Source organism: Ursus maritimus, unplaced genomic scaffold (genome assembly GCF_017311325.1).
Source record: "Ursus maritimus isolate PB19 unplaced genomic scaffold, ASM1731132v1 scaffold_19, whole genome shotgun sequence".
Classification (NCBI taxonomy): Eukaryota; Metazoa; Chordata; class Mammalia; order Carnivora; family Ursidae; genus Ursus; species Ursus maritimus.
The window spans coordinates 44103602-44128729 of NW_024424341.1; the positions used below are offsets into that span (position 1 = coordinate 44103602).

At 37.1% G+C, this 25128-nt stretch overlaps 1 protein-coding gene across 10 annotated transcripts; it reads left to right on the forward strand.

Annotated features, from left to right (window-relative positions):
- Window positions 1–24501, forward strand: ZNF382 (zinc finger protein 382). 10 transcript variants are annotated; one of them, XM_040632784.1, is made up of 6 exons: window positions 46–171; window positions 2227–2300; window positions 2751–2858; window positions 4582–4708; window positions 4980–5075; window positions 22369–24501. In XM_040632784.1, the coding sequence occupies exons 3-6, from the start codon at window positions 2835–2837 to the stop codon at window positions 23790–23792; spliced, it is 1671 nt and encodes a 556-aa protein (XP_040488718.1). In that variant the 5' UTR covers window positions 46–171; window positions 2227–2300; window positions 2751–2834; the 3' UTR covers window positions 23793–24501. The 10 variants fall into 10 exon arrangements, with proteins under 10 accessions (XP_040488721.1, XP_040488722.1, XP_040488718.1 ...); XM_040632785.1 differs by having other exon boundaries at window positions 54–247; XM_040632787.1 differs by lacking the exons at window positions 46–171; window positions 2751–2858 and adding an exon at window positions 1–19.
- The last annotated feature ends 627 nt before the right edge of the window (window positions 24502–25128 follow it).

Consider the following 25128-nt stretch of genomic DNA (forward strand, 5'->3'; position numbering starts at 1 on the left):
TTGGCCGGGGGTGAGGTTGGTAGGTCCTAGGGGCTCTGAGGAGGCGGGAACCCGGAGCTCGGACCGAGAGGGCAGACTAGGAAGCTGGTCCCGGAGGGGAGGGCAGGGAGGAAACAGGGAGTTCCAGCCGGGCCTGGTAATTCTGAGGAGGGAGCCGGAACCGAGCCCACGGTAACCAGACCCTCGGATCTGTGCGAGCGGGGCCTCGGGCGTGGTCCGTGGGCGTGACCCTGAGGGTGACAATCGAGTATGACCTGAAGCGAGCTCTGCGCTGGGGGTGGGGATTGTCTGTTTTGACCCGGGGAAGCTCCATCGCTGGGAGCGGGGCCTCATACAGCGGGCGCTGCGTGTGTGTGTGTGTGTGTGTGTATATGTGTGTGTGTGTGTGTGTGTGTGTGTGTGCGCGTGTGCGCCCCGAATTGAGGCGGCCTCCTGTGCCCCACCTGCTGCGTTTTGGGTGCCTGCTACTCTGGGAGATGTTGGGACCGATTGTGTGTGAAAAGTGGACGGAGTTGTGTTGCTGCCTGGGGTTTCTCCTTATGTGCCTAATTTTAGATTAGGTGTGGGTCCTGCTTGATACTATAGGTAATTATGGAGAAGTGAAAGTGATTTTGTGACTTTGCCTGGAATTATGCAATGTGCTGTCTGAGGTTGTAAATGACATATGGGTACTGTGAGATGGTGGTTTTCTGAAGTAAGTTTGGTTGAATATAACTGTGCATGTGTTTGTAACCTACTGTTATTATTTGCGATGGCTTCGTGATTGAGAAACTCTGCACGACTACTATCTAGTTGGGTATTTAAGATTTGATTATCTGAAGAGTGGTCATTAAGCCTGCCTCCAAAATTGTACCTCAGTAGGAATTTAGCAAATACAGGTATGAGTATTGGAAAGGAAGAGGTAAAATTTCATTTCCGAAATGGTAAGATTCATTACAGCGAAACATTATGTGAACTAAAACCAGTGTGTTGAAATTAATAGTGTTCCGTGAATAGCAAGCAGTAAAAAAACAATTTTTGCCCGTAACTAGTACTTTCAACACTGATATATGAGTGAGGTTTTCTGCTTCTGGATGAAGTCAGTGGCAGGGTCAATAGCTTCTTCAGGCATTCCAAGATAATAAAAAAGTATTTGGTATACTTTTAATCACAAAGCCAGTCTCATTTTAATAGTTAAAATAATTTGCTAATTAAAACATTCACTGTAGCAGTCAATACTTTAGACTTCATTTAGCATAGTATCCTCTCCCAGGGAACCTACAGAGTGGAAAGATCAATTTCTTTTCTAGTTCCATACCTGTACTACTAAAAAGTGTTGTTCAATAGTTAATCCTTAAATTAGCTATTAGTAAATTTATAATAAATAAGTTAATTTTCAGTAATTAATTATGCTTATTAAGTCGTGTGATACAGGTGAATCAATAAAGATTAAGTAGAACTTAAAGTTCAGATATTCTCAAGCATATAGGGATATGTAATATATGATAGAGATGGCATTTCACATTAATTGAAAAAATATGGTTTACTTAATATGTAGTGTTGCTAAACAAGAAAACACAATTTAAAAAGCTTCACAAGGTAAAAACACTTTAATAGTCATATGAGCAACTAAGAAAAATTATTTGCAATTTAAAATAATTGTTAGTTTACTAAATAAAAAAGGAAGATAATATCAATTAGAAAATTAAAACATATGAGAAAAATAGACATACTATAAGAAGATGCCATCAAAAAATAAATAAAAGGAGCTTCTTCTCTCATAATAAGAAATGTGTAAGCTAGAATTACAATATATATCTGATAGGCAGAGATTAAAAATTTATTATCAACTGTATTCATCAGGCTGTAGGGAGGTATTCTCCTGTGCTGATACTAACAATGTAAATTGGTAGAAAGTCCATGAAGAACTATTTGGAAATATATGATAAACCTGTCTTCCATGGTGGATGGAAGGTAGAGCTGCAGAGGGAAAAACACAATGTTCCCTCTCTCTCCAGCAACAACAGATTGTCCAGATCCATTCTAACTCACGAAGAGACTAGGTTTCTAGTGGTGAGGGAGCAGAATTTGCTTTTTTCCCCACTAATCTTCACCCTTGATACGTGTGGGTACACAGAGTGGTGAAACAGTGAAAATTGATGCAGATTTAACTGAATTATTCTGGGAGATCTAAGTCAAATATGGTTTCACATGGCTCTTTGTATCCTCCCATCTCTGCCTTCTCAGGATTCTTCCCTTTTCCAAAAGAAAGGCTCAAAAGAGAAGGTTCATCTCTTGCAAATCTCAGAGCCATGCCTCAGGTGAGATGATGTTTCCTCTCTTTCTGAAATAAGTTGTTTTCAGGTGATACAAGCATTTGCTTCCCTATCCTTAAATTTCCTGGATGTTGGCATTTGCTTCCATGAAACTGGTCTCCAGTAGGGCAAGCAAGTGGCCTAAATACAAAATGTAAGGAGTACTTTCAGGGCTGTGCATCCCTAAATTTTGCACCCTACATTCCTCACCTGCCCCACCTAGTTGCCGACCTGTTCCCAGTTTTTCTTACTCCAACCAGATAAACATAAGCCTTTCCCACGTGTACCTTCTAGTTGTAGCCAATGTTTACATATCGACTTGGTATATTATTCATCATCTCCTTTCTTAGTCTTCTCACAAACGTACTGCTGGAACAGAAATGTATTATTTTGATTTAAAAAGGAATATATTGCTTTACTGAATCTATCCATCTTTAATGAATCTATCTTGTCTAGACACTGATTTGAGATCTAAGTTGTGAGGAGTCAAGGAGCAGACATGGAAAAACTTTGATCATCTCCAGTGACCTAGGTTTTGCAATGATACAATGGGAGGCAGAGTTGGTAAATCACATTATTAGTTTGTGGTAAGATGTCTTGTTGTGTGAGGTTTCCAAGAGAGAGATTTGCTTGCAAGCTTGTACAGAAAACTGTGATTTTGCATTCTCCCTCTGTGATCCTCCTGTCCATTTTATCCAATTCTTTCAAATGGTGGCCAGCCAGTGAAAACCTTTCCAGTATTTCAATGCTGTTGCAGATTTTTCTTATCATTTTGGTTTCTTCTAATTTTTTACATGTGAGTGCAGCAGAATGAAATGCATATGCTTCTCCATTCTTAAAGCATTCTACTTTGACTCAAAGGTGGTACTTTTTCCTGTTTTCATGTCTCTCAGAAAATTCCTCTTCATCTACCCATCTTCAAAATACTGGTTTTCCCCAGTTGCCAACTGGTTCTCTTCTCTTCACTGTCTCTTTTTCTCTATGCACAGATCCACTCTAAAGCTTATATTGATCTAATTCTAGTGACTCTCAAATACCTCTCTTCATCCTAGACTTCTGTTCAGAGTATCAGAATCATATATCCAATCTCCAAAAGTTATGACCACCTGAATGTCCCATAGACACTTCAAGTTCATTTCCAAGGTCTACTTCATTACCTCCTTTGTTCCAGCTTATTCTTTCTTCTGTTTTCCATGTCCATTTTCTAGTCTAAGCCTCTCCCCACTTGCCTATGCAGGTAACCCAAGAGCTCTGCCTCTTTTTTCCACTCTGCAACCAATTTATAACCAATTCTGTTGCAACCCATTATGCACTAACCAGTTTTCCCTTCTCTAGACCACTAATACCACCTTAATCTAGGAAACATCTCTAACAATGGTTACTTGTCTTTCCCACTTAACACACCTCAAGCCTTCTCCAGTCTTCAAGAGTATTGCCTCTGAAGTACAAATTTTATCAGATAACATATGTGCTATTTAACATTTCTCTATACTCCACAAAGCAGCAGACCAAGCAAAGGGCATATGCATTAGAATGGAATGTACAAGACAGTATATTGAAAGGGAAGAAAATACTAACAGATTGCATTCAAGAGCAGATCATCAACTCTGTGGATTGCCATTAATGCTGACTTATAAATGAATATAAATATGTTGAGAGCATTCTCAGTACATTTTAAGACCACTGCTCTGTAGGAACAAATCTAGTATTATTCCATAAACATGCCCACGGCCTACCTCAATATATGTTTTTCTTCTTAGAGCTCAAAGACTTCCCTAACATACTGTGCCTTTTACGATTTCCTCAGTTTACTAGCTAATTTTCCTCTCCCCATGAATTTTAAAAGCTGATCCCATGTACAAAACAAATTCATTGTCAGGACAAAATTTTGATGTCCTCAGTGAAGCCTTGGAATACAAAATGAAATTTTTCTTCACTTCATAGCACTTTCCTTTGTACATATTTCTGTCATTCATCTGTAATATCTGTAAGGTGTATGCATTTATATGTATGCCTCTCACTTAACCTGTAACTTCTCATGAGCAAGGCCAGGGTTTTATTCATTTTGGTCCACCAGGCAACCAGTTACATTTAATGCAAATAGTATGATCTTATATATATTTTTAGTATGAGATAGTAAGTAAATACAGAATGTATTATCAGAGAGAATTTTCTACAATAAAAAACACAAAATAAGAAAACTAGTCTGACTAGTGAACATGGTCTCCAGTATCTAGTTCTCACTAGTTCCAGTCACTTTAGGATGAACTAGAGTATGCCCTTACAGGGATCAGTGTCATTCAAGGATGTGACTGTGGACTTCACCCAGGAGGAGTGGCAGCACCTGGATCCTGCTCAGAAGGCCCTCTACAGGGATGTCATGTTGGAAAACTACTGCCACCTCATCTCTGTTGGTAAGGAAAATTCCTTGAATCTTGCAACATCATACATCTCCTTTCAAGAATTTCTAAAGCATATGGAACTTTGAATTTCAGAGATCAGAGGTGATGAATCTCTTTTTGTTAGCAGACAGTGTGATTATGTCCTCACTTGCCTAGTGCAAGGTATTAACTTGGTAAGATGTTAATGTGTACCTTGTCTGTCACCTTAGAGCTGTATCTTTCTCTTCCTTCAATAGTTTTGAAGCCCAAACAGCTTAGACCAAATCTCATTTTTTATTACCAGGGTTTCACATGACTAAGCCTGATATGATCCGCAAGTTGGAACAAGGAGAAGAACTATGGACAACAGAGAGAATGTTTCCAAGTCAGAGCTACCTTGGTGAGTCTGCACAGACAAAATCCAGTGAACTCAGGTAGTTGACACCTTTGAATGTTTTGAGGGATCTATTATTTTAATTGTGGTAAAATACACATAACATAAAACTTACTATCTTAACCATTTTTAAGCATATAGTTTGGTGGCATTAAGTACATTTACATTGTGCAACTATCACCACCATCCATCTCCAGAACTCTTTCATGTTGTAGAACTAAAACTGTACTCATTAAAATATAACTCTCCATTACCTTCTCCCCCTAGCCTCTGGCAGTCACCATTCTACTTTCTGTCTTTATGAATTTAACTACATAGGTACCTCATATAAGTGGAGTCAGTGTGGTATTTGTCTTTTTTGTGATTAGCTTTTTTCATGTAACATAACGTCTTCAAGGTCTACCCGTATTGTAGTATATCCGAATTTCCTTCCTTCTTAAGGCTGAGTAATATTCCAATTGTATGTATATATCATATTTTGCTTATCTAAGGACACCTGAGTTGCTTCTAACTTTTGGCTACCACAAATAATGCTGCTATGAGCATGTGTATACAAATATCTACTTGAGTCTTTGCTTTCAGCTTTTTTGGTATATACCCCGAAGGAGAATTGCTGGAACATTCAGTAATTCTGTTTAATATTTTGAGGAACTGCCATACTGTTTTCCATAACAGCTACCGCATTTTACATTCCCGGTAACACAAGAGTTCCAGTTTCTCCACATCCTCACCAATACCTGTTATTTTCTATTTTGGGTTTTTGGGGGTTTTTTATAGTTGCAGTCTTATTAGGGATCTGTTTTTAAAGTCCTGAGATCTCTGATGTGCCTATCTAAATTTTTATTTTGACTGTCACTCCTCATGTAAGTTCTTTCCTTGTTTGCCTTATTGTTTACAGAGATATTGACTGCTATTACGTTAGCAAGAATCTCCTCCATGCTTTGTAGGTATAATGTACATGGAGATCTTAAGTGTGAAGTCCTTTGAGTTCTGACAGAAGCATAAACTCATGTATGTGACACCCAATATAAAGTACATTTCCATTAACCCATTAAGTTCTTTCAGGCCTCTTCCAAGTCAGTCCCTCCAACGAGGACAATCACACTTGTGATTTCTACTAGCATAGATTAGTTTTGTCTATCCTAGACCTTTTTCATATCTATTTTCTTTAACTCAGCTTAATGTGAGAGAGATATACATGTTTTTACAGTAGTTTAAATGGTTTCTTTTAATTATAGAATAGTATTCAGTTATATGAATATACCAGTTTGTTTATACATCTCTAGTTCATAGACATTTGAAATGTTCCAGTTTGGGGTCATTATGAATAAGGCTATTGTGAACATTCTTGTAAACATCTTTGTGTGGACATATGTTTTTGTTTCTCCTCAGTAAACACCTAACAGGTGGTATCACTCATTCATTAGGCAGGTATATATTTCACTTTTTTTAGAAACTGTTAGCTTTTAAAAGTTACTGTACCGTTTTAAACTTTTACCAGAAATGTGTGAGAATTTTGATCATCCCACATTCTCTTCTGTGTTTGATGTTACCAGTATTTTCATTTTGGTCATCCTGAAGGGTATGGTAGTATATCTTTGCAGTTTTAATTTAGATATCTTTTAATGACTGATGATGAACTTTTTAAAGTGCTTCCTCAGAGGTGCCTATTCAAATGTTCTGCCCATTTCTGTTGGGGGGTACTGTATTTTTTCCTCAAGTAGTAGGAATTCTTTACATATACTGGATAGAAGTCTTGAATTTGATATAGGTATTCTGAATATTTCCTCAGGTCTGTGGCTTGTCTATTTATTTTAATGGTGTCTTTCAATAAGCACAAATTTTTTAACTCTGATGAAATCCAATTTATCATTATTTTCTTTTATAATTACTTCTTTGATCTCTCAAATATTTTCCTTCTAGGTTGTGATGATAGTTTCCTATATTTTCTTCTAAAAATGTTATGAATATTTTGCTATTTTTATTAATTCTGTAGCCCATCTCATGTTAAGTTTGGTTTATGATGTGAGGTAAGGGCTGAAGGTCTATTTTCTTCCATATAGATATCAATTTCTCCCATCACTTGTTACATTGAACTAAATTGCTTGGTGATCTTTTCAAAAAATTGTTTGATTATATTTGTGTCAGTGTATTTTTAGACTATTCTTTCCTTTGCCGTGTTTTAAGTCCTATTGACAATACTATTTGGTCTTTGATTATTGGAAATTTCTAATAAGTCTTGAAGTCATAGTAAGTCTTCTAACTTTCTTCTTTTAAAAATTGCTGTAGCTATTCTGGGTCATTTTCTTTTTTAAATACATTTTAGGATCAACTTCTTGATCTCTTTAAACAAATGTGCTGGGATTTTTATTGGTGAGAACTAACATCTTAGCAATGTTGAGTCTTCCAGATCATGACTATATTATATCTTTCTATTTTAGTTGTCTTCTCTACTTCCTGTAAGCAATGTTTTATTATTTTTAGTATAAAGGCCTTATACATATTTCATTATGTCTAATCTTTTAATATTTTCATGCCAGTGTAAATAGTAGGATATTTAAAATTTCTTTTTCCAGTTTGTTGTTAATGTATGTACCCATAATTGACTTTTATTTATGATTTTGCATACGTCTACTTATTGTATTCTATTTATTACTTAAGTTTCATTGTTGCTACTGTTGTCCCTTGTTTGTTTTGGTATATTCCTTTAGTTTTTGGCATACAAAACATGCTTTGTAGAAAAGAGATATTTTATTTCTACACTTGTATATGTTATTGCTTTCATTTCTTTTTCTTACTCTGTGGTACTGATTAGAATCTGCAGTACAATGTTGAATAGAAGTGGTGAGAGTCAGCATTCTTATCAGGTCACTAAATTTTTTTTAATGATTTTTTATTATGTTAGTCACCATACAGTACATCCCCGGTTTCCGATATAAAGTTTGATGACTCATTAGTTGCGTATAACACCCAGTGCACCATGCAATACGTGCCCTCCTTACTACCCATCACTGGTCTATCCCATTCCCCCACCCCCCTCCCCTCTGAGGCCCTCAGTTTGTTTCTCATAGTCCATAGTCTCTCAGATTTCATTAAATTTAGAAGGAAGACATTTAATATTTCATTCTTGAGCCTAATATTAACTGTAGGCTTTTCCTAAGTGCTCTTTATTAAATTCTGGAAGTTCTTTTCCTAGTTTTCTGCTTGTTTTAATTATGAATGTTGATTTTAACATGCTTTTTCTAAATTTGTTGAGATGAGCATATGATCTTCTTTAATCTATTACTATATGTATGACATTAATTATTTTGAATTTTAAACCAAATTTGGACTCCTGGTATGAGCCCCAGTTGGACAACATGTATTATCCTGCTTCTAGATTACTAATATTGATTTTCTAATTTTATAGTAAGTTTTTATGTATGATTTTACCAAGGATAGTGGTCTGTAGTTTTCTTGTAATGTCCTTGAAAAGTTTTGTATCAGAATTGTGTCAGCAATATCAAACAGGGGGTGTTCCCTCTTCATCATTTTCTTAAAGGATTTGTGTAATATTGGTATTACTGCTTCCTTAAATGTTTGATGAAAATCGTTATTAAGCCATTTGGGCCTATATTTTTATAATTCAAGACTTCTGCTTCCAGCCCTGAGGAAGTAACAGAGTCTGGAATTACACTCCTACAGGAAACAACAAGAAAACTGGACAAAAGTATTTTTAGATATTGAACAACAGGCAGCACAGGCCTGGATTCCTGAGAGAGGAGAAACAAATGAAATGAGCCCTACCTCATCCCAGGCTTTCATCTGAAGGCAGCTTCCAGACTGCAGTACAGAGAAAGGAATCCAAAAAGAACTTCACAATTTTACTGACTTGAAGAGGTTGACATAGGCATTCAAGGAGATTGAGGTGGCTAAAATTTCCAGGACATACTTCCCAAAAGAAGTGAGCTATGCAGAAAGAGAGTTCCCCAAATCTGGAAAAGGTTCTCCTTGAGTCTTTGGCTAAATATAAGCCTGCAGGTGTATAGGTGAGACTCTGTGAGACTAGACAAAGACATGTTCTAAGGAAAATACAACTACCATGGTGTTGTGACATGAACAATTCCCATAGCCTACTGAACAAAGAATCATTTTATTTCTCTCTAGCCAGAATGGAGACAACTTGTTACTACATAGAATGTTAGATAGCAAGGAGCCCAATGTGGGGCTTGATCCCACTGGGATCAAGACCTGAGCTGAAGGCAGACACTTAACCAACTGAGCCACCCAGGTGCCCAGTAGCTACACTTCTTGCACGTGAATGGCAAGTTCTTTCCTGAAGGGAGGTCCTGTGGGCAACTCTATGGCTGCCACGGAATGCCAGTAGAAGGACAATACTCTTTATATGAAAATACAACATGTCTTAAACTCAACAACATTAAACTGATAATGTCTGATATGCAATAAAAATTATTAAAAATAAGAAGGAAAATATGACCTATACACAGGGGAACAAATCAGTCAATTGGAAAAAAAAAAAAACTAAGTCAATAAACTCAGACCTAAAAAAGGTAGAGGTGGTGGAATTTGCAGACAAGGATGCTAAAAGAGTCATTATAAATGACCTCAATATCATAAAGGATGTAAAGCAAAAATGAACATAATGAGGCAAGATAGCAAAGATAGAAATAACCAAATGAAACATCTAAAGATGACTATTTAATATCTGAAATGAAAAGAAAGACCCAACTATGTGAGATATATATATATAAATATTAAATATAGAGACACAGGAAGGTGAAACATAAAAAAATGAAAATATATATCATACTGTCTTGTGGTTACCACAATGTGAGGATGAAATTAACACCCTACTCCACTCACCCAAAATTTGGCTTCAGATGTCAAGACTAAAATCTGACATAATCAGGCTTTCTGGAAAGAGCAAGAAACATTCCCAGGCTGGTCCTAAAATGGCTTGTGAGTGCTAGGGGGTGTATCTGGCTTTCGTGTTTATTGTGGTTGAGGGGTAGGTCAGGTGAGGGTTCTACGTGTGGGCTAGTGATTGCATAGTTTAAACTTCCTGCCATCACCAATAGAAAGAGCATACAAGCTCTCTTATTGGCTTGCCCAGGGGTGGGGCAAGAGGGTAAAAAAGAAGGGCAGCTCTAGGAAGTTGTAAGCAATAAGACCTCAAAAATGGAATCAGACTCTGTTACACATGCAAACACTAAGCATAAGAAAATGGGAGTGGCTATACATCCAAGTAGATTTCAGAATACAGAATATTATAGTGATAAGGAAGGACACTTCATCAGAAGTCATAACAATTCTAACACAGCTTCAGAATACAAAGCTGTTTCTCAGCTTTTTATGATTATCATTCCCCTAGAGAGTATTTTTAGAGATTTTTTTCTAATTGCCCCCCATTAAATTTCAATACCATAATCTATGTTCTGTTGCCATTTGGAGGGCCACAGACTATTGTAATACCTGAGAAACTTATCATTTCCCCAGAATAAGTTTTGCTCCCTTGGGAGAAACCCTCAGTGAGAATTCATGAAATATATGAAACAAAACTGATAGACCTGAAAGGAGCAATCTAATCGTAGCTTGAGATATAAACACCTCTCACTCAGTAATTGAGAGAAGAAAGAAAACAATAAGACTATGGAATGCTTGAAAACACTATTACTCATTTGTATCTAGTTCATCTTTATAGACTATTTTACATGGAACATTCACCAAGATAGACCCTATATTCTGGGTCGTAAAACAATTATCAACAAATTGAAAAGAACCGAAATCATAATATGGACTCTGACCACAACAGAATTACATTTGATCCTTGAACAACACAGGTTTGAATAGTGCAGGTCCACTTAATACATGGATTTTTTTATAAGTACAGTACTGTAAATATATTTTCCTTATGATTTTTAAATAACATTTTCTTTTTCCTAGCTTACTTTATTCTAAGAATACAGTACATAATACAAATAACATACAAAATATGTGCTGACTGTTTATGTTATTGGTCAACAGTAGGCCATTGGCAGTTAAGTTTGTGGGTGAGTCAAATATTATTTATGAATTTTCAGCTGTGTAGGGGGTCAGTGCCCCAACCCTACATTGTTCAAGGGTCAACTGTAATTCAATTAAAAATATCTCTACGTGTAAAACTAACGCAATGTTGTGTGTCAACTATACTTCAATTAAGAAAAATGTATCTCTAAATTTTCCAAACATTAGGAAATTAATCACCACATTTCCAAATAACAGAAATCAGAGAAGAAATCATAAAGTAAATTTAAAGATACTTTGAACTGAATGATAATTAAAACAGTATATCAAAAATTGTGGGATGCAACTAAAGCAGCATTTTAATTTTTTATCCTTTTAAATCAGGGATCTAAACTGTCACCCTAAGTAACTAGAAAAAGAAAAAGAAATTAAATTCAATGTTAGTAAAAGGAGGGGCACCTGGCTGGCTCAGTCAGAAGAGCATGCAACTCTTGATCTTGGGGTCAGGAGTTGGAGCCCCACATTGGATGTAGAGATTACTTAAATAAACTTGAAAAGTTTTTTATAAAAAGTTAGTAAAAGGAAAAAATAAAAGACTAAAGCAAAAATCAGTGAAATACATAACAGAAGAATAATAGAGAACAATGAATGAAGCCAAAAGCTAATTCATTAAAATAGTTGGTAAAATTAATAAACCATAGCTAATATGGTTAATAATAATTTTATACTAATAAAAAATAGAAGGGGGTGCCTGGGTGGCTCAGTTGTTAAGTGTCTGCCTTTGGCTCAGGGCATGATCCCAGTGTTCTGGGATCGAGCCCCGCATCAGGCTCCTCCACTGGGAGCCTGCTTCTTCCTCTCCCACTCCCCCTGCTTGTGTTCCCTCTCTAGCTGGCTGTCTCTCTCTGTCAAATAAATAAATAAAATCTTAAAAAAAATAGAAGACACAAATTACCAATATTAAAAAATTAAAGAGGCTGCATCAATACAGATCCTACAGACATTAAAAGGACAATTAGGGAATAAACAAATAATTTTATGTCAATAAATAGGGAAGAGAGGACACTTCCCAACTCATTTTATAAGGCCAGCATTATCCACAACCATAGGCACTATAAAAATAAAAAAACTACACACCAACATCCTTCATGAAGCTAGAAATAAATCTATAATAAAATATTATAAAACAGAACCTAGCAATATTTTAAAAGGGTAAAACCTCATGACTAAAAAGAGTTTATCCCAGGAAAGCAAAGATGATGTGATATTCAAAAATCAGGGGCACAGTTGGTTAAGTGTCCAACTCTTGGTTTTGGCTCAGGTTGTGATCCCAGGGTTTTGAAACAGCCCCACGTCCCTCCGTGCTCAGTGCGAAGTCTGCTTGATATTCTGTCTCCCTCTGCCCTTCATGCCCATGTTCTGTCTTTCTCAATCAATAAATAAATCTTTAAAAAAAAATCAATCTATGTAATTCCCCATATAAAGGTGAAAAGGTGTCTAAAATCAAGGATCTGAGGTGCCACTTAACATAACTAGAAAAAAATTAAGGAGTAAAACCATGAAAATATCTCAGTAGACATGGGAAAATAATTAAATTCAGTTCCTATTATAAAGCCTTAGAACAGATTAGCAATCAAAGGGAATTTCCTTTGGCTTCATTAAGGGTATCTTTGAAAAACTTATAGCCACCATCATACTCAAGGTAGAAAGCCTGAGTGCTTTTCCTCTGAGATCAAAACCAGAAAAGATGCCCACTATCACCACTTCTATTAAACATCGTACTAGACACATGTCAGTACAATAAAGCAAGAAAAAGAAACTAAAAGGCTACTAATTAGAAAGGGAACTATCTTAAAAAAGGGGGGGGAACTATCTTCATTTATAGATGACATGATTATGTGCCTAATAAATCCTAAGGAATCTAAAAAGAACTGTTAGAACTAATAAGTAAATTAGCGTTTTCACAGAGTTCTTGTTTTAGAGCAAATTTGAAGAAATTTTGTCCAGTATTTCTACAATTATTTTTTAAATAATTTTAACCTATTCTCTGTAGAGTTTATTAAGGAATTTAAATTTTTTTTAAGTTTGGGTAATTTCTGTTAACCAGACTTCCAAAGTAGTGATTCTTCATTCTCTTATGTTCCTATGCTGTTAAACCCATCCAATGAACTTTGTATTTAAGATACAAGGTTTTTAAAGTTTGCATTTCCTTATCTCTTCTGAATTCTCCATCTCTTCACCCATATTTCCATCTTTTCTTCTAGATTTTGTAAACATATTTATTATAGTTATTTTAAATTCCTTATCTTGTAATTTTAATGTAGAGGACACATCAGTCTGATTCTGTTGACTGTTTTTTATCTTCTCTATTAGTCATATTTTCCTATTTCTTCTCAGGAAAACCTTGTAGATAATATGTTGTCAAGATGCTGGATCCTTTCTTCTTACTCTGAAGATTGCTGAGTTTTCACCCAGAAGGCAGTTAAGTTACTGGTAGCTCACGATTCCTTTTTAAAATTGCTTTTATGTTTCTTAGATGATATCTATTTCGGTTTCAGTTTTGCCTTTAGTTTTATGGTATTTCTCTTAGTCCTGGGATGCAGCCTTTACTCCTATACATGGCCATTCTGGGGTTTCAGTAGAAAGATCAAAGGTTCCTCTCACCAGGTTCCTCTGACTTGGCACAGGACTGGTATTAAAAACTATTTTTCCAGAGCTAAACAGCTGCTGAAATCTTTAATCAGTTCTTCCAGTGCTCCAGCTTTCTTTTTCCTTTTTGCTTCTTGCAGTCTTGCCCTGCAGATGCAGTTAACCAAGGTTTTGAGGAGAGGTTTATGCTAATTTAGGGGTTCTTCTATGACTTTTCCATTCTCAGATTTTGTCCTAAGATTTTTTCCTCAATTTGTTCTAGTAGCCCTGAACTTGATCTCAGATTTTTCTGCACAGGATGACTCCTGCTTTCTCCCAGTGATCTATCTATCCCTTGTGTGCTGCACAAACTACTAGGGCCCACAGTGGAAAACCTGGATACATTACGTAGTGTGGTTTCTTTCTTTTCAAATGTTTTATCCACTTCAGTTTCTGCCTGCTTTTGATCACTCTTTAGTGCTTTAAAACAAGTTGGTCTTTTACAGCTAGTCCATAGTTTATCATTGTTATCAGCTGGAAGGTTGTTTTGATACTAACCTCTTTGCCATTATCAGAATCTGGATGTCTAGGTCAGCAATTTCTCAAACTTTTTAGTTTTGGACTTGTTAATATTCTTAAAATTATTAAGGATTAAAAGAACTTTGTGCATATGTGTGTGTGTACCCTATTAGAAGTTAAAACAAAACATTTTTACTATGCATTAATTTATTTTAAAACAATATAAAAATAATAAACTTATTACATGTTGACATAAAACCATATTTTTACAAAAAATAAATATTTCCCAAAAGAAAAACAATAGTGACAAAAGTGGAGTTGTTACATAATTGAGATTTATGTAACAATAGCTGATTTTCACGTTGGATTCTGTATTCAGTTTGTTGCAAAATGTTGTTTGAATCGAAATATGTGAAGAAAACCTTCCTTCATGCATTACATATAGTTTGAATGAGAAATATTTATTTTTTTAAAGATTTTATTTATTTGTCAAAGAGAGAAATAGAGAGGGAGCATGAGCAGGGGAGCCGCAGGCAGAGAGAGAAGCAGGCTCCTGCTGAGCAGGGAGCCTGATGCGGGACTCCATCCCAGGACCCTGGGATCGTGACCTGAGCCGAAAGCAGACGCTTAACCGACTGAGCCACCCAAGTGTCCCTGAATGAAAAATACTTTAAGAGCCTTTTTAGATTGTCATAGATATTCTTCATTAATACTACACCCAAATGTAACAATTGGTAATTCCTGAACAGTTAGTTGCAGTGTAGAATCTGAAACCATAACAATAAACTTTTGTACGCTGTTACATAGAAGCCAATGGTCTACTTAAGTGGATATTTTACCCATGCATTTTTTGGTAATATTATATATTAATCATTTGGAAAGTAATTGTTCAGTGACATCTAACATCTTCCAAATTTTGACATGTTCCCATATACAATATTAATTTAAAAAATACCAAAGGCCACATTTGTTAATATCATCTGAATTGTCATCAGAAAAGTCTAAGTATTGGGAAGCTGACAAGCTCATTGTAGCAAATACAAGCTTTCCAACATAATGACCTTTACTTGAACACTTGAATTTTATCATTGGTTACAAATATTAGTAGATGTTTTCCTTGAATTAACATGCTCACATTGTTCAAGAAAATGTCTACCAGGGGCGCCTGGGTAGCGCAGTCGTTAAGCGTCTGCCTTCAGCTCAGGGCGTGATCCCGGCGTTCCGGGATCGAGTCCCACATCGGGCTCCTCGGCTGGGAGCCTGCTTCTTCCTCTCCCTCTCCCCCTGCTTGTGTTCCCTCTCTCACTGGCTGTCTCTCTGTCACATAAATAAATAAAATCTTTAAAAAAAAAAAAAAAGGAAAGAAAATGTCTACCAGAGGGATGCCTGGGTGGCTCAGTTGGTTAAGTGTCGGCCTTCAGCTTAGGTCCTGGGATCAAGTCCTGCGTCTGGCTCCTTGCTCGACGGGGAGCCGACTTCTCCCTCTACCTGCCACCCCCCTGCTTGTGCTCTCTCTCTCTCTGACAAATAAATAAAATCTTTAAAAACAGAAAAAGAAAATGTCTACCAGATACTCACATCTGAGTAATGATCAGTTGTACTCTCAAGTAAAAATGCTGTTCTAGGGTCTCTGGGTGGCTTAGTCAGTTAAGTGTCTGCCTTCGGCTTGGGTCATGATCCCAGGATCGTGGGATCGGGTCCCACATTGAGCTCCCTGCCCAGTGGGGAGTCTGCTTCTCCTTCTCGATCTGCCTCTCCCCCCTGCTCATGCTCTCTCTCTCAAATAAATAAAATCTGAAAAAAAATGCTGTTCTACAAAAAGGATATATCCCCTGCTTTTTTGAAACTTCATGTTATGCCACCTTGTTTTTACTAAGGACCTCCATTAGTACCTGTTTTCACTAACCAAAAGAAATCCAAAGAGGAGTTTTGCTTTTACAAATCAAGGTGAAAAGCAAAAATAGCACTCAGCGTTTGTTTTGCAGCGAGCTGTAGAGGCACTGCCAGGCTCCTTCCCAGGAACTACACTCATCATCTCATCATCAAACTGCCATAGCTTTGAGCATCTGTGTTTTATCTGAACTTATTTTGCACATCCGTTAGCAAGATGTGTCCGAAAGCTAAAGAGAGGTTATTTTTTGGATCTGGGAATAAGCTCAAAAATTTTTCTGTATAAATTAATGGTAATTGCTTCTTCACTCTATGCCATTTCAGCTTATCAAAGGTTTCACAGGAACATTCTGTTTTTGGGTACAGCAGGAGGGAGTGGAGGGCCCTGTATTCAGTTCTCAACTCAAATAATTACACCAGCACTTTTCCTCACAAAATATTATACTCTGGTGTGCAACAGAATTGCTTTATGCATACATCTTTAATCATCACACAGAATATTTAAAATATGTGTACTCAAGAGTGGAGAGCTAATAAAATTAATGATTTTTTTCCTGCTTTATCAAAAATAGTCTTACATGAAGCCTTTTTTCTTATGGATTAGAAATATAGTGATTGCTATTATAGATTGGTGCCAGTGTGTTCATTTATGCTGATGTGCCAGCATTTTACCCACTGTATTAATCATATTTTTTATTTTCTATATTTTATGATGTTTTGACAACTTTAGAGGGCCTTGCTGCCTGGGGAGAGATTGCCCCTCCCAGAGCTAGCTAATTCATAGAGACAGTAAACAACCTTTTGGTAAGCCCACATTTCATATAAAAACCAACCAACCCCAAGTCCATACCCTCAACTACCTCCTTTACCTAACTCACACACACCAAGCCAACATTTCCCGTGCCCTAAAACACCCAGGGCCAGGTAGCATACAACTAAAGACCACCCCTATAACCCGTAGCCTCCCAACACCGTTCAAAAAGCCAGTCCTAAACTGTTTCCCCTGCCCTGCTTTGCTTTTCCCATGCAAGCAAGTCCCAAAAAAGGCTCTGGCATAGGCTTTCGCCCCTCTCCTTTCTACCTCCTGACCACCCCTGCTGCTTCTACATGTGGCCCTGCAAAGCATGGTATGTCCCCTCCTCTCAGGAAATGTACTGAAAATCTTTTAATGGCGTTAGCCTATGTCATCAGTCACTTTCATAAATTAAAATTCCACAAGTACAAAGGAGACACATAGACAAATGGAGTGTTGTTATTAACAAAAATAGTTTTGATTTTATGGACTACCTCTCCCCCTCCTCACCTCCCACATAAGGATCTCATATTCTAAGGTCCATGAATCACACTTTGGGAACTGCTGATTTAGGCCTTTCTTGTCTTTCATGTGTTTAACATTTCAGTCCTCTATCTTTTTTCTTTTGTTCAGTCTCCTATTTATAGGCATTCTTAAATCTATCCAAAAATTTATCTAAAATCTAGTATTTCTTCCTCTTAGTTTTCATTTTCTTTCCTTTCTTTCCCGGTGCAATGTCTTAACTGTTTCTTGCAGTCGGACTCGCATCCTATTCTTACCATGACACCTGCCATCAGGTTTCAAAATCCATATGCTGTGGCCCTAAGATAATTTTGGTATCACTTTTTTTCAATAAATTTATTTCCAGTAAGTCTCTGTGTTCCATACCATAGTGCTCAGATGCCTGATACCTACCCACCTTGATTTGGGTAAAAAAACACTAACTCATTTTAATCCTATTTCCCTGAGTGCCTTTTACATCTTTGTTGCTTTTCCTCCCTCCTTTATTGCCTAGAAAAATATTTATTGAATAAATTGATTTTATTTCAGTGTGGTCTCTCATTGGTATCCTTAAAGGCTCTTTCTTCATCTTCAGTTCTTGCCTTTATAAAAGTCCTATAATTTGGGGCACCTGGGTGGTGCAGTCAATTAAGCATCTGACTCTTGGTTTCCATTCAGGTCACTCAGGTTTTGGTCTCCGGTTGTAGGGTCAAGCCTTGTGTCAGGCTCTGCACTGAGTACAGGGTCTGCTTGGGATTCTCTCACCCTCTCCCTCTGCATACCCTCCCCCAACTTGCACGTCCGTGCATTCTCTCTCTCTTAAAAAAAAAAAAAGTCCTGTAAACAATCTGATCCATTCTCAAGTTGTGGTTTTCTTGTTTTATGTGAATGGCTTTCAAATAGACATTTTCAGCCCACTTCTCCCACTTGAACTCTAGTGTATATTTTGATCTGCCTACGATAAGACAACAATCAGTTGTGTCATCCTTTTGATTATTGACTTATCAGAAATAATAGTCATTGTCTTTACCTTATCCTTACTTATTTCTATTTCCTTTTTCTCCCATAGTCAGCCCCTTGTTTTTTGTTTTGTGTTTTAAGATTTTATTTATTTATTTGACAGAGAAAGAGGTAGCAAGAGAGGGAACACAAGCAGGGGGAGTGGGAGAGGGAGAAGCAGGCTTCCCGCTGAGCAGGGAGCCTGATGCAGGGCTCCATCCCAGGACCCTGGGATCGTGACCTGAGCTGAAGGCAGACGCTTAACGACTGAGCCACCCAGGCACCCCCACAGTCAGCCCCTTGTAGTAGCAGGTTGATTCCATCATCTTTGCTATACTTAATTATCTCTCACAATTTTTGTTATCTTTACATCCTCTCATATCCTCATTTGCTACTGACCTCTTCCAAAATGAGAGCATATTGTTTCAGTAACTACTATAATTACTATTTGGATTTGCCATGATTTTTACCCAGTTATTTCAGATTATATTGTCAATAAACCGAAAAGATATCACTTATTATATGAAATTTAAGTCCCTTCTTTTTCAAGGGCTGACAGAAAAATGTCCCATCTGATCATTCCCAATTTATTTCTCTCTGTGACCAAGAATTCTTGCTCATCTCATTGTTCTAGTCCCCCAGATGTACTCCATACAATGGATTTTATTCCTCACAACTGACCCTTTCACTATATGATAGCTGCTACATACCCATATAGATACTTGCAAAATTAGCCTACTACAAGTCAGAGGGTACAGTAGTATACACAAGACCACCCTCACTTCTGACACCAACTGTAAGCTCAGGGGTCCCCAAGACTAGTGCTAGTATCAACAGTATGCTATAAGGACTCATGGAACTTACTGAAAGCTATAATACTCAAGAGTTATGGTTTATTACAGAAGAAAAAATACAGATTAGAATCAGCCAAGCACAAAGGGCAGAATCCAGGAAAGTACCAAACATGAAGCTTCTAGTAGATCTCTCTCTGTAGAATCATGGACAGCATTACCTTGCTGGTGTGACAATACATACAGAATATTGCCAGGGAAGCATCGCCTGAGCCCATTGTCCAGAGTTTATAAGGAGGCTCCATGACATAGGCATTATTAATGGTACATGTAGCCAATCTCAGTTTTCAGCCCCTTAAAAGGTCAAGCTGATACTGTGTAACCAAAGCACCCACCCTAAATCACACTGGTTGGTGTGGCTCAAAGACCTCACCCTAAATTATATTGCGATTTTCTGGCTGGCCAAAGGCTCCCAGGCAACCAAATACATATACGAAGGGCTTAGCGATTACTTCCCAGGAGCCAAAGGCAAATGTCAGATGTCTCTTTGGGCAAGGGTATATTCTTAACTATACAATACTACATATCATGTAGCTAAAAGATCAAGTTTCCTCTGTGAAATGTTCCTTGACTACTCCAGACCATGTCACTTCCTTTTTTGCTGCATTCATATTCTACTTATGTCTAAATTGTAAACAGACGCATGCTCTGGTATGATCAAGCTTCTTTCCCCATCCAATTAACAGTTCCCCCAAATAAGATTCTCTCTTTTCTTTACCGGAGTTTGTAATAGAGGCTAGATATTCAGTAATTACCAATCTTTGATATCATGCAAGGAAAACATCTTTCTCATCCATTCAGAAATCATTTAATGATAAGTTCTTTTAAATATACATGCCAAGATCACATCCCTATATCTCAGATAACCATGTGTTAACATATACTCAGAAGATAGTCAATAAAATATTGGCATCCAAGAGCATAAGTTTTAGTTGGGAAGGCAATATTATCAAATTGAGCATTTTACATGTAATATTCATATTAAAATAGCAGGTTGTTGAAAGAGTTCTTGAAATGAACGGTCCAGATTATAATCTTATTTCAGACAAATTAGACATGAAAGTATAAAAATAACGTATGAAGGCTTTTGGATAAATTGAATAGTAGAATGTCTCTGAAGGTGGTTGAGATTCTTAGATGATGTAACTCCAGTTACTAATAAGATTAATTTTAGTGTGTTCTAGAACTGCACATAAATGGAATTGTATAATATATACTCTTTTGCATAAAGCTTTCACTCTGAAAAATGAGATTCATTTCTTTCCATTGTGTATCAGTAGATTTTTTTCTTTTTTATTGGTGAGTAATACTGCATTGTATACATACAGGACACAATATTACCATTTACCTTTTGATGGATACTTGGGCAGTTACCAGTTAAGGGCTATTGTAAATAAGACACAAGTCAAGGGTAAGATGAATCCATATTTAAAATTACCCTACTAGACATGGGTGGTAGTAAGGTAACAATGATCAGGTATAGCCAAAAATTATAAGAAAAATAATAGAGTCAAAAGAAAGAAAGAAAAATAATAGTCAATCAGTGCTGTAATCATACAGTTGAAGAATGTAGGCCTTCACATCCCCCATAGGGAATAGCGGAGTTAGGGTATGTTACTGCATTGGGAGGAAAACTTAAACCCACCCTTCCTTTTTTTTTTTTTTTTTTTTTTTTTTAAGATTTTATTTACTTGACACAGAGAGAGACAGCCAGCGAGAGAGGGAACATAGGCAGGGGAAGTGGGAGAGGAAGAAGCAGGCTTCCAGCAGAGGAACCTGATGTGGGGCTCAATCCCAGGACTCTGGGATCACGCCCTGAGCCAAAGGCAGATGCTTAACGACTGAGCCACCCAGGCGCCCCTTAAACCCACCCTTCCTGAAGACTGAAAAAATAATTCAGCAAATGAAAGGAGGAAAAGTTAGAACTGATGGTCAGGAGAATTTAGTTATTGACCATCTCTGGAAGAATAAATTGATGGTAGCAGCATTCAGAATACAACAGTGATTATATTCATGTTTCAAGTATGCTTTCTTCTCTGGTTTATTTTATAATTCCTTTTTTAAAGATTTTATTTATTTGAGAGAGAGTGAGAAAGAGTGGGATGGGATGGGGGGCGGGGAGAGGTAGAGGGAGAGAGAGAAGCAGACTCCCTGCTGATCAGGAAGCCCGACGTGGGGCTTGATCCCAGGACCCTGAGATCATGACCTGAGCCGAAAGCAGATGTTTAACCAACTGAACCACCCAGGTGTCCCTATTTTACAATTCCTAATGGAAATAGGTTTCCCAAAGTCTTCCCTTTCAAGAGAAAATAAGTTGTGTGGAGAGTTAGGGCCTAGGCTATAAACGGTGTTTCTTTCAACACTAAGAAATGAGTGCTTGAGGGGCACCTGGGTGGCTCAGTGGTTAAGCATCTGCCTTTGGCTCAGGTCATGATCCCAGCATTCTGGGATTGAGCCCCGCATCGGGCTCCCTGCTCAGTGGGAAGCCTGCTTCTCCCTCTCCCACCCCCCCGCTTGTGTTCCCTCTCTCGCTGCCTCTCTCTCTCTCTCTGTCAAATAAATAAATAACATCTTTAAAAAAGTAAAAAGAAAAGAAAAAGCAATGAGTGCTTGAGAAAGTTCATTTGCCATGGATGGATTACATGCAAATAAGGAAGAAACAAATGGAAGTATTTTATAACACATATTTAGGCATGAGGGAATAATATTTAGGCTTTAATTTCTACCTGAACATTTCCCTTGCTTACTGGTTAGTACCCTTAATAAGCTCACTCCATTATTTCTGAATCTGCCCATTCCAAGAACAATCCCACTTTCATCATCCTTTGTCTTCTGTTTACTTGTCCTTGTGTTTATTATACCTGCTCAATGTAGCTTATATTTACAATATGCCAAAGATATGAGTGTTCTTTTCTTATGCCAATTTTTCCTCATTTTAACTGTGTAGCAGGATTTGTGTTTATATCATATGAATTTTCCCTACCAAGAGGTAATTTATTTTGGCCTTTGTGTAGACCACAATCGTGAGGCAGAAAGTTGCACAATGGGTTGTTTGTATATACATCCAATCCATAACATATATGTGAAAACTTACAGTGTTGTTATTCTTTTCTAGAAGAAGATGGAAAAGCTGAAGATGTTTTAGTGAAGTTCAAAGAATACCAAGACAGGCACTCTAAATCAGTCATATTCATCAACCACAAAAGACTAATTAAGGAAAGAAGTAATATTTTTGGGAAAACACTTACTGTAGGCAAGAACCGTATTATTTCAAAAACAATGCTTCGTGAATATAAGCCTGATGGAAAGGTTTTAAAAAATATTTCGGAATTAGTCAGTAGAAATATAAGCCCTGTAAGAGAGAAGTTTGGTGAGAGTAATGGATGGGAGAAATCATTCCTCAATACTAAGAATGAAAAAATGCATACTGCAGTGAATCTCTGTAAACAAACAGAAAGGAGTCTGAGTGGTAAACAAGAGCTTATTCAGCATCAGAAGGTTCAAATTCCTGAGCAATCATTAGGTCATAATGAATGTGAAAAATCCTTCCTTATGAAAGGAATGTTATTTACACATACTAGAGCCCACAGAGGAGAAAAACCCTATGAATACAATAAAGATGGAATAGCTTTAATCGAAAAGTCAAATCTCAGTGCCCATTCACAAACTCTTATGGAGAAGAAACCCCATGCATACAGCAAATATGGGAAGTTCCTCTGCAGAAAGTCTATTTTTATTGTGCATCAGAGATCTCAAACAGAAGAGAAACCCTTTCAATGTCCTTACTGTGGGAATAGCTTTAGAAGGAAGTCATATCTCATTGAACATCAACGAATTCACACAGGTGAGAAACCTTATGTTTGCAATCAATGTGGAAAAGCTTTCCGTCAAAAGACAGCCCTCACTCTTCATGAGAAAACACATATAGAGGGGAAGCCCTACATCTGTATGGATTGTGGGAAGTCCTTCCGCCAGAAGGCAACTCTCACTAGACATCACAAAACACATACAGGGGAGAAAGCCTATGAATGTACTCAGTGTGGAAGTGCTTTTAGAAAGAAGTCATACCTCATTGATCATCAGAGAACTCACACAGGAGAGAAACCATATCAATGTAATGAATGTGGGAAGGCATTTATCCAGAAGACAACCCTCACTGTACATCAGAGAACTCACACAGGAGAGAAACCCTATATTTGCGGTGAATGTGGGAAGTCCTTCTGCCAAAAGACAACCCTCACTCTCCATCAAAGAATTCATACTGGGGAAAAACCCTATATTTGTAATGAATGTGGAAAGTCCTTCCGCCAGAAGGCAATCCTCACTGTTCATCAGAGAATACATACAGGAGAGAAATCCAATGGATGTCCTCAGTGTGGGAAAGCCTTTAGTAGGAAATCAAACCTCATTCGCCACCAGAAAACTCACACAGGAGAGAAACCATATGAATGTAGAGAATGTGGGAAGTTCTTCAGTTGTAAGTCAAACCTCATAGTACATCAAAAAACTCACAAGGTAGAAACCATGGGAATTCAGTAAAGGATATGACTTTTTTGGTAAAAGCTTTTGAAGTCATAGTAAACCCTGTACATGATATAGCTTGCAAATATAATAATATACAACCGTTTAAGGTACTATTCCACAAATTTGCCTACTGTTTGTGAGCCTATATAACACACAAAGAATAACTGGACAAATGACAATAGTCATTGAAAATACAACCCTAAATTTTTTATTATTAGATTCAGTAGGCATAAACTTCCTCTGTCAAGTTTCTACAAACATTTAAAATTGCTTATTTTCAATTTCAATACATACCTTGTTGTGACCCAGTAATAAGCAGTTGACCAACTGGTAGTTGTCCCTGGACCACATTGTGAGCAGAAGTGTTTTAAAAGAAAGGAAGTGTGAACTGTATTTCTCATTGCAAATATGAAACAAAAATTAGTTGTTACCTCCTCAAAATTTACCACAGTTCTGACTTCGAACATTATAAATTAGGTTTTGCATATTATGAACCTTTATATAAATTGGATTATACATCATGTATTCTTTTATATATGGCTTGTTTCATTCATCATTATGTCTGTAAAACTCATCATTAGTGCATGCGGCAGAAATTCATTTATTTCTATTCTATATAGAATTCCATCATATGATTAAATTGCAATTTATCCAATCTACTGTTGATGGACTTTTTCATTGTTTACAGCTTAGGGTTATAATAAATAATGCCTCTGTGAACATATTTGTCCTTCGGTGTACATACATTCATTTCTCTTGTGTTTATACTAGGAATGGAATTGTTGGGTCCTACAGCATATGTACGTTTGGTCAGCTTTGGTAGATACTACCAAACAATGCAGAACTTTCACAGCCTGAGATAATTCACTCTGAAGGAAAACAACTGTGAATATTACTGATATGGTGATGTTTCTAACCAGAGAATTCATGCTAGAGGGAAACTCTACAAATATGAAAACTGATAATCCAATTATAATGCATGTACAAAGGCTTTTAGCCACAGCCCAAACTGTAATTTAATACCAAAAAATGTAATAAATGTGAGATTGCCTCTAGGCACAAAAATGCCATATTTGAAATCTAAAAGTCATGCTAAGAAAAGGAAGGCTCCTAGCATGCTTCCTTGCATTAGAGAGTTCTAACTGGAGAAAAATCCTATGAGTACAGTAAAGGGAACAGGGGATAATAGCTTTTACCTATCGCCTATATCTTGCTGGATGTAGAAAAACGATGGATATGGAAAAGCTTATAGTCATAGTTCAAATCATACACAGCACCATGGGATTCACATTGGATGAGAACTCTTTAAATGAAATAATCATAAGGGGTGCCTGGGTGGCTCAGTCAGTTG

Coding starts and splice junctions, on each gene's coding strand:
- ZNF382 (XM_008712195.2), top strand. CDS start 2,181: ATGGTTTCACATGGCTCTTTGTATCCTCCCATCTCTGCCTTCTCAGGA. Junction 4,709..4,979: donor CTGCCACCTCATCTCTGTTG/GTAAGGAAAATT, acceptor TTTTATTACCAG/GGTTTCACATGACTAAGCCT. Junction 5,076..22,368: donor TCCAAGTCAGAGCTACCTTG/GTGAGTCTGCAC, acceptor ATTCTTTTCTAG/AAGAAGATGGAAAAGCTGAA.